Here is a 9,647-nt window from a genome sequence, read left to right as displayed (position 1 = left end):
CTGGCTTGGCATGAGGCAAAGCATGGCAGGGCACCAGCGGTGAGACCTTACCCATGACCACCCCCCCACCCCCCAGAAACCAGAACCTGAAGGGCAAAGAGGATTTATGAGCAGAGACATTTTAAAGAACTTTCCAAGGTTTCCAAAAAACAAACCAGCAGAATCACCAGAGGTAGAAACAGAGCGTTTTCAACAAGAGCTCTGAGAAGCAGAACAGTGAGGCCCAAGTCTCCTCCTTACCTTGGGGTTGTTTGCCCTTCAGTTTTGGCTCACAGTCAATTGTTTCTGCTCTTTCATAGACCTCATTGGTTTCCTGACCTTTGCTCAAGTTTAAATCTTCCTCCGTGTCCTGCCTTCCAAACACCTGGTTCTCCAAGTCTATCCTTTCCCTGGAGATTTTCCCAAAATAGGTTGCATTGTGCTGGATAAAACCCAATGGCACGTCTCCATCAAACTCTCTGCTTTCTTCGCTATCTGACTCCGAGAAGGTGTAGTAGATGGGCTGCAGATTTTTTGAGTGTGGCTTCCTCAGGAGGGTGTATTCAAATGTGATGGATGGATTCTTGCCATTTTGATTCCAGACCTAGCAAACAAATTAAATTATTAGCGGATGCAGCGAGTATACGGCACACAAAGCTTGTGATTCATCTTGGACTTGACAGTTGGTGAGCATCTACTTTACTATTTCCAATCTGCTTTCCATTGTGTTGCCAACTTCTTACAACTGAAGCCCAGCACAATTTTCCAAGGGTTATTTGGCAGCACTGCCCTGGGGATCAGCCCCAGCTCAGGGACTGGGAGCCACAGGTCGCACTCTCTCCTCTGCTGCTGAGCAACCAGGGACTTGGGAGAGCCACTTCAGAAGTTACTGACCATCATGTGCAAAACCATTTTTTGTGGCTTTATGGCGAATGAGGAGCACGCGCGCACACACACACACACACACACACACCATCCCCACTGGGGATGGGAACCCACAGCTGATACACTACAACACCTTTTATCAGTCCAAAGCTTTATAAGCACCCAAGAAGCCCCATCCCTTCCCCTTCCAGAGGAACCCGGGGCTACATGGAAGATGGCACGAGTTGGGCTCTGGCTGACTGCCCAGAAGAAAAATGAAATTTCTTTTCTTCATATGCCTGGTTTAGATGGTTCACTTTCAGGAAAGAGGTAGGGTTTAAGTTTTGTGCACTTCTCTAAGCTATCTGGCCCAATTTCTTATTTTTACTCTTCCTGCCAGGTAAATTGGACAAAAAAGCCAAGGAGTAGAAGAAAAATCCCCCCGCAGTGCCTGAGGCATCTTCTCCCTGCAGAGAGAGGGGTTACCAAGCCCACGTTCATTATTCACAGCCCTGCCGGCATCTGAGAGCGCTGACGCAAATAAAATAGGTTTGTGCTAGGAATTGGGCACAGTCACTGCTCCCACTCCCCTCCTCAAGCTGTCCAGGAAAGCTGGGAAACCACAGCAGGACTCTGCTCCCACGCCCACCCCTTCCTCGATCCAGCATAGATTTTTCCTTCCCCGTCACCCCCAGCCTTGCAAACTTGAGAAGTCAAAGCACACCATTATGTTCAACCCTTGATTTGTCGGTCCTTGTGCAACAATATACTCTATGCCGGTCTCATAAACATCCATGGGCCTGCGGTACTTGAACACCGTGCCTGCAATGTTGAAGTTCTTCGGACTGTCAACTTTGTAGTTCCCATTGAAGAAATAGTACCCAGCTTCATCAGCCACAGCTTCAAATGAGAGAGAAAAAGTGAGTGCCATCATATGTAAGAGCCCAGGTATGCAAAATTGCCCCTTGTTCATTCAGGGGATAAAATTATTGGTGTGTCATAGTCATAAAACAAGCATTTCTCTTACATTACAGCACATTTGTCACCTATTTCCAACACATATCACGTGACTATGCGCCCAGAGTTCTGGGCCATGCATCCCTCTACATTGCAAGTTCCTGGGTACGTGGCTAACGCTAGTCCATGGCTCCTCTAGCCCTTCTGGCACTAGCATAGCATGAACATTTCACAATCACAGCTCTGCAGGCAATAAGCTGACTGTCAGGTGGCCAACAGCAGGAGCTGCAGAGCTGGTGCCACCTGACCCAGCAGTGGCCCAGGACAGGTCATCCAGAGCTAGCCCAGGAACTGTACTAAATCAAGCCTTCTTCATTCAAGCCCTCCTGCACATGGCCACGAGCCTCTGAGATAGCAGAGCATGAGGTAGCAAACGTGCTTCTCTTGGGCAAGTCCAAGATTTTTCCATGCTCTGCCATCTCCATCACGAGATGGATGGTGTGGCCACCAGCACTGCAGTGAGGCAACACAGGTCACATCTCCCTGGTGCTGTTGTCATGTGGCCATCGCACATTCCCCAAGCAGGAGAAGATCAAGGGGATCACAAGAGAGGTGAAGTCACTTGGCTATCTGCGATCCGGCACCAGCGTGTTTGTCATACCACACTGAAGTAGCAATAATATTGACCAACAGTGTCTGCACTAAAGCAATCCAGGCGTTGATCTATACAGCCCAGGTGCTCAGACTGCAGAGAGAAAGGCACTGGCTTAGACAACGGCGTTGTGATTTACATTGACTCTGGATTTAGCTCATGTCTGCAATAAAGCTACATTCAGCTTCGCCTTGGAAAAAGCATTAGCTAGTAACAGGCATGCATTCTAGGGAAGTACCAAGAGGTTATACACACCCAGAACATCTGCAGATTTTTTCCGTTCCACTATCTGGATATCCCTTGCTCCTGCAGGAATGTGCGTTACCAGAGAATAGCCTATGGGAAACTACAGATTAATGAAAGGAACTTTGTAACAAATACTCTGAACCAAACGCTCGGTAGTCAATACTGCAATACATCAAGCAAACTGGCCTGGATCCAAAATTACATTTTAAGGAGTTATAGATTGAAAAAAAAAAACCCTAATGTTGATAACTGTTAGGCTGCAAGTGGGACCTTACCGATGATAGAAAAGAAAAATGCATGAACTACGCATCCTGGTTTATGGTGGAAAGATACAGCCAAGGGAGGGAAAAAGCTGCAATCCTGACATGCACAAATATCACGTTTAGGGGAACTGGTGTGAGGAGAGAGGCCCAAAGACTGCTTTGTTAGCTAGAAAAGCCATCCTGTGGTTCAGCATCAAGTCCTGAGCTAGCCAGTCTTCCCAAAGCCCCAGCAAGAGATTACAACTTGTTTCTCCACAGACTCCCCTTTGCTTCGCTCTAGGGAAGCGATGGGACAAGCCCTCCCCAAGACCAGTGAAGTTCCTGCAGCTTGCTCCATCTTAAACTGCTCCTCGGAGAGCATTAATCATTATTCCCGAGTTAGACTGCTATATTTAGGACAAGTAGGTTCTGCTGCTTTACATCACACTCATTTTGGAAATCCTGGTCTTTCAAAATATCCTTGCTTCCTGTTATTACAAATCATTTCTTTCTAGTCTTACTGGGTCATGAGAAAGACAACTAAAATAAACGCCAGCCTCTTGCATAACCCTTTTGCACCATTCAGCATCAGAGACCTCAGGCTTCTGACAAGCACCATGCAAAGTCACTGGTTTTCTTTAAAGAAAGCTTTCCCTCCCCAAATTTACAAGTGGCATGAACACACATGAAAAACTGAAGCAGGGCAACGGGTAAGAGCTGAAAGCAGCTTACTAAAAAAAATAAGTACATTTTAAAAAAGAGCCCTCTGATACAAATAAAGCAGAAGGTCCCCAGAAGCCTTACCAAGATGAGAATTTCCTTTCCGGTAACTGCCGGTCACGTGAGTGCAGCTGCTCCCATCTCCTTGGCAAACGCCGCATTTATCCAAGGTGTGGGTGGAAAAGAGAATGCCATCGCATCCGATGGGCTAAAAACCACACAAATAGAGTATGGAGGGTCAGGCAAATGTCGCACCCGCTGTAATTTTCTGAATGCTACTAACAATATTTTTGCTATAATGTTTAACAACCTCACATTTTCCAGACACGCAAACCCCTCGGAAATCAGTGTATTTGCAGGATGTTCCATCCCGAGCCTGAACCATTAACTGTCTCTGACCATCCACAGTGGTGCAATGGAGGTCACAGGGCTTGCTAGAAATGTGAACATAGTCATCTAAGGGGAAAGGATATAAAGATACATTCAAAACAGCAGAAACACAATCACTTTCATCCTACCAACGTCAACGAATTGCTACCAAGCTAAGCAACGGCAGCAAGAGCCCAACGGCACAGCAGCCAGCAGCTCAGAAGCGACCATCTCTTGTGTTTTAGGCTGGCCAGGAGATCGTGCTTCTGAGAGCGGGACAGCCCACTGCTGCGAGCCTTTGCACAGCCAGGCAGGGCTCCCTGCTGCCGGGAGCAGAGGCACCCCATGGTGCTAGGGGGATCCCCAACATCAGCCCAGGGGATGCCCTGAAGCCCTTACAGCCACTGTTCTGTGCAAGGACTTGCAGTAGTGATGCATATACACATTACACAAAGACATATGCATGTTCACATATCAACACTTAATATATGAGTTAAACTAATGCAGCTATATTGTTATAAACACATATACAAGACTACAGTCAAAACCATAGCAGCTTAAAAGATAAGAACTTTTCCATAAGCATTCCCCCAAGTTGGACTTAATTCGCTCTTTGCTTTCTGCGGGCAACTGGCTGGCTGCATCCACCAGCACAGTAGTCCCACATTTTCGAATATCCACAGGAAGCAAATGACAAATTCATATTTGCATCAGAAACCCAGTGCTAAACGTTGAACTCCACCAGCTCGGGAGCAGTCATATACCCACTGGCCTGCGTGCCCAAGCAAGACAGCATCAATGTCAAAACATTATTCTGCAAATCCCCCAGGAGCCACGCGAACGCCTGCTAAAAAACAAAACAATTCACTGTAACTGTTCTGGTGAATCATCTTGAAGAGCAAATATGTTTAAAGAAATTGTCACCTTGCCATAGGAAAGGGACAGAAGCAGCCAAGTGGCTATAGCTCACCAGCCTGCCAGGGGCCAAGCTCTACCACACTGACCCTGCCGAGGCGGCTGGCGAGACAGGGGCTTGTTTCACATAGGAGGAGGCAACAAGTAATTTCAGGAAGCATAATTGTTCTTAGGTATGTACAGAGACCCTTAAAATAAGAAAGTTGCATTAGAACCCATCCCATTTTCAGACACCCAAATGGCACTGTGAACCTGAAGAACCAGCGCTCAGGAGCTTCCTACTCAGGAGAAGGGTCCTGGGTTCCCAATAGCTCTAAAAATTGGCCATGATTTTTGTTTAATGCTTGATTTTGATGGGAGTTTGGTGCCTAAAAATGCAGTAAGATCTCGGTCTCTGACCCCTAAGTTACTTCTGCAGGTCTGCATCGCTCACCCCAGATGACCAAACTGGCTGCATTTCAGTGACATTTGGCAGAGCACACGAAGGGTGGGGGAGCAGGCAAATGTCACCGAAATGCAGCGTAGCCAGCAATGGTCCCAGCTGAAAGGACCCTTGTTGGGGTGAGCCGGACCCTCCCTGCCAGCACAGTCTATCACCCCATGCTCTTGCAGCCTCCTCCAGCCTTTCAGCTCTCTGCTCCTCAGGAGCTGTGTGACCAACACCGGCTACAGCCATAAATTCATGTTGTTGTTTTATTTTTAAGCTACCCTGCAGCTGCACAACGCGCCTTTGAACTTGGGAGACAGCTGATTGTGTCTCTGAAAACATCACTTTAAGGCAGCAGAGGAGGAGCCTCCCTGCAGGCTATAGCATCATAACTATCAAAATATTTTGGCTAAGCATTATGAAACACACAAAGAATGTCTTGTTACCAGGATATAAAGGCTTCCATTGATACGTTCTGCCGTTATACACATGGGAGTTAAATGATGAACACTGCTCTTCCCGAAAGCTCCTTCCGTTCGCAGGGCACTCCTAGAATGGGATACATTAATATCCTGATGAAAACAAAACGCGGGAAAGGTTTCTGGCACATCTCGACCAGCTGCAAGAAGCCTTTTCCATCGCCTGCCCTCTCCAGAGACACATCCTCCTCCTCCCACTGCAGGGACAGCCAGGGGAAACCCCCTGGGAGATGGTGCAAGAACCACCCCGCTGGGTTTTATGGCCTCCAGGGCAGGCAAAAGGTGATGGTGATGGGCACTAAAGGGCCCTCCAGTTGCTTGGAGGGGAAACACTGTGACAGCTACAGGACAAATGGTGTCCCCTCTCTGAGGGGCCCAGAAACGCCATCGCACAAAGCAAGCATGACTTTCCACGTTTTGTATCGAGCGTTCCCCATGAGAAAAAGGATATCCTTACTTGTACTTTGCAGAGCTGGTATCTTTTGGATGTCCCAGTGCAAGTTTTATTAGCCAGCCCACTCACTGACTTTCTTCTGAATAAAGAAACGATGGTTAGACAGAGGTCAGAAACCCTGCTTGATCCCTTTTTTAAATATATTTATCCCCAGCTTCTGTTAGATCAGTCTCCATGTAGCAGGGCCACACAGAGCTTTACCACAGTCTCATTGAGTTGATAGCAAAGGTCTCTCTGGCTTTGTTACCTGCAGCATCAACTATTCTTATCACAGCATCCTATCAGGGGGACAAGGGCCTGGGGACAAGGGTTGCAAGGTGCCTTCTGGCAACCACACAGCCCAGAGAGGGCAGAGCCATTCACAGAGCAGCTGGGATCAGCAGCCAACCCTGCACCACGGTGTCCTTGCTGCTGTGCCCAGAAGCCTTGAGGATGGGCTTACGCTACATCTGCTGCCCACCTGCACTAATCACCACAGGAGAAACCTCAGGAACAGCACAGGAATAGCTTGGCTGGTCCTCCTGGCAGGGATGCCCAGGGCACAGCATCCTCATGGCAGCATGCTCAGGGACATACTTACCTCCGGCACAAGCAGTGTTTGCCAGACAACACCTTTCTAGCAGTGCTTATCCACTGAGTGATGACCTTCTGGATCAAGTCTACCTCCAGCAAGCTGGAGGTCCCCACACCCTGGCAGGCGGGCGCCGTACCTCTGCCGCAGGCAGTGCCTCTCCTGGGACTTGACGCCTCCCCCGCAGGTCCTGGTGCACGCCGTCCACTTGGTCCACTCGCCCCACCAGTACGCGGTGACGTCTGCCCCTTCCTCCAGGCTGTTGGAGGTCTGCGCCAGGTCCTGCTTGAAGCATCGGGCAGGGAGGGGAGAGAAGCAGCAGTCAGCATCCACAGCGCCTGCACGAGCAGACTGAGGGCATCCCCCACCCAGCCTGCCCCCAGCAACCAGGGCATTTCTTTCTCCATCTGAGGTAGAGTCTGAGATTTCCATCTTGCAAGAAACCCTGCATCTTTTCCAATTGTGTTTTCATTACAAATTGGAATGAAATGGCAATATTTGGGATTCCTCGGAAAAGGAAGCGTTCATTGTTTCACTCAGTTGGCAAAACCAAACTCCCAAACAACCCTAAACCCTCCAAGTCTTTTGGTGCTCGCTGACTCTTGCTCCATAGTGAATTCAGGGAGCAGAGAAGCCAGTTGCAGCCAAAAGCTTCACCAAAAGCTTAAGCAAATCCTTGCAAAACCACTCTGCAGCAGGAGAGCATGCCAGCAGGAGCTAGCAGGCTGGAGGAGCCCGTGTGCTCTCTTTGCATGGACAGGTTTGTCACTTCAGGAGGGTCCTTGACACTCCCACCCCTCAGCCACTGCCACATGCATCAGAGGGCAAAGAAGCTGCTCCGCTGGCAGTGTCACCTCCACATGCCTGCACTCAGTAAGGCATTCGCATCCCTTCATGGGGGGCACAGAACCTCCCAGGGGGTCCCAGCTATTGCTCATCGCAGGGGGAGGGATGTGGTTTTCCACCCAGAATCACCTGCTGGGTAGGGTAGTTCTATTAATTCTGTGTTTACTGGGAAAAGGATAACAATATTCCATGCAAAGTAAGTGGAAGCTCCAACCACTGCAGGGACCAAGGAAGTGGTGCTCACCCAAGAGCAGGGCATGGCCTTTGAGAGTCCTGGAAATGATCTGCACATGCTCTTATCCACAGAAGGTACAACATGGGTTAAACCCAGACTAAAGAGCTAAGCCAAGTCATACACATCCTCACGCTTGCTGGAGACCTGATGCAGGCACAGACCATGTCCTGCAAGCCCCAGGGGTTACCCATCCCAGACACTGCACCATTTTAAAGCCCAGAGACACACACACCCCCGCCCAAAGCAAGGCGACGTGCTTACCTGAGCTATCACAAAGGCAACGTTGCCCACAAGAAGAAGGGCCAGGGTGCCTTTCAGCTGGGATCGCGCACTGATGGAGATGCTGCTCCACCTCCACTTAGATATCTTCATCCTAGAAAGCAACCAAACGCTGTGCTGAGCAAAACTCCCACCCAGCCCCACCGGCCGTTGAGAGCAGGAGCCGCTTTACAGCCTGGGTTACACGGCACACGTCTTCTTCAGCATTCCTGGCCAGCTAAGTGACACCAGCCACCAGTGGCTGCAAGGGCTTGATCCTAAAGTTATATTTAATTAGTGGAAGCATTAACGCTGTACGGGTTTGCATCCCATCTCAGCTGCTGACTTCCAAACCACAACTTTGCACTGGTTCCCAGTGGCCGCACCTGATTCCACCAGTGCAAGCCGAGGCTCCAAACCTGTCTTGGAAGAGAGCGTGGCTTACACCGAACAGGCGTTGCACAAGAGGCAGCGAGTACCAAGAAGTGTCCCTAGATCTATAAAAGCAGTGCATTTACATATCCCCATTTACAGAATTGCTCCTAGAAGCATGAGATGAAAGGCTTCATAAATAAAAAAAAATAAAATAATGCAATTAACAGCCATTATTTTTCCTTTTTTTTTCATTTGTCCCACTCTAATTCCCACCAATTCCCAGGAAGAAGCTTGTTCTTATAGAAAAGAAGCCACCCACAATTAAAGAGCACAAAATGAAGTATCCCTAATGTGTCAGCCTTTCATCTTTCTCCATCTGCCTCATGAAAGAGAGCAACCCAGAATGGCATTTTCTTAAATAAAACCCAGCTCAAAACCACAATACATTTTATTGTGAACCTCACTGCAAGAGCCAGAAAGGAGCAGGTTTCAGGAAATCATGCGTCCAGGCAATCAAAGCAGCTCATGTCTGTAAGAAAAAGGAAAAAAAAAAAAAAAATTTCTCCCCTAAGCTAAATTCCCTTGGAAAGTAACTGGACAGTATCCTTGGGAAATAGGGAGGTGGGAGAGGTGCTGCTCCTGGGGAGAAGGGGCAGGACTGCAGACCTGCAACATAAAGAGCTTTTTCCCTACCCCTTTTTCTTCTTGCAGGGGCTTTTGAGGCACTTTTGGAAACGCAGAATTGCCAGCAACGCCAGCACGGCTTTGCTATCTGGCTTAGAGAAATTACCAGAGGGCTTCCAGGTCCCCAACTCCGCTTTGCCATCGCCCCAGGGCAGAGGTCCAGCATGCAAGAGACACTTTCCAAGAGGCAGATCCATTGATTAATGGGAAGCCCAGGGCGCCTGCCCGGGGATCCCGGGGACAGGTGGCTCAGACTTGCCTTACACTTGGTTTTCATTAAGGCTTCCAGACACTTCTGACTCAAAGCCAATACCGGAGCTCGCTCGGAGCGTATCCTACAGCCGGGCAGAGCTGCGTGGTTAAATAGAAGGAAA

At 48.9% G+C, this 9,647-nt stretch overlaps 1 protein-coding gene across 1 annotated transcript in view; it reads right to left on the bottom strand.

Annotated features, from left to right (window-relative positions):
• ADAMTSL2 (ADAMTS like 2) overlaps positions 1 to 9,647 on the bottom strand; it is a 34,352-nt gene that overhangs the window by 24,136 nt on the left and 569 nt on the right. The window contains 9 exon segments of the mRNA XM_035897644.1: positions 241 to 583; positions 1,568 to 1,743; positions 2,708 to 2,788; positions 3,745 to 3,868; positions 3,971 to 4,116; positions 5,818 to 5,920; positions 6,308 to 6,383; positions 7,015 to 7,157; positions 8,218 to 8,329. Coding sequence (XP_035753537.1) covers positions 241 to 583; positions 1,568 to 1,743; positions 2,708 to 2,788; positions 3,745 to 3,868; positions 3,971 to 4,116; positions 5,818 to 5,920; positions 6,308 to 6,383; positions 7,015 to 7,157; positions 8,218 to 8,329 — 1,304 coding nt within the window.

The sequence above is a fragment of the Egretta garzetta genome, unplaced genomic scaffold (genome assembly GCF_000687185.1).
Source record: "Egretta garzetta isolate BGI_Z169 unplaced genomic scaffold, ASM68718v1 scaffold417, whole genome shotgun sequence".
Taxonomy (NCBI): Eukaryota; Metazoa; Chordata; class Aves; order Pelecaniformes; family Ardeidae; genus Egretta; species Egretta garzetta.
The sequence above is the reverse complement of the archived record's forward strand: the minus strand, read 5'-3'. Positions and strand labels throughout refer to the sequence as shown.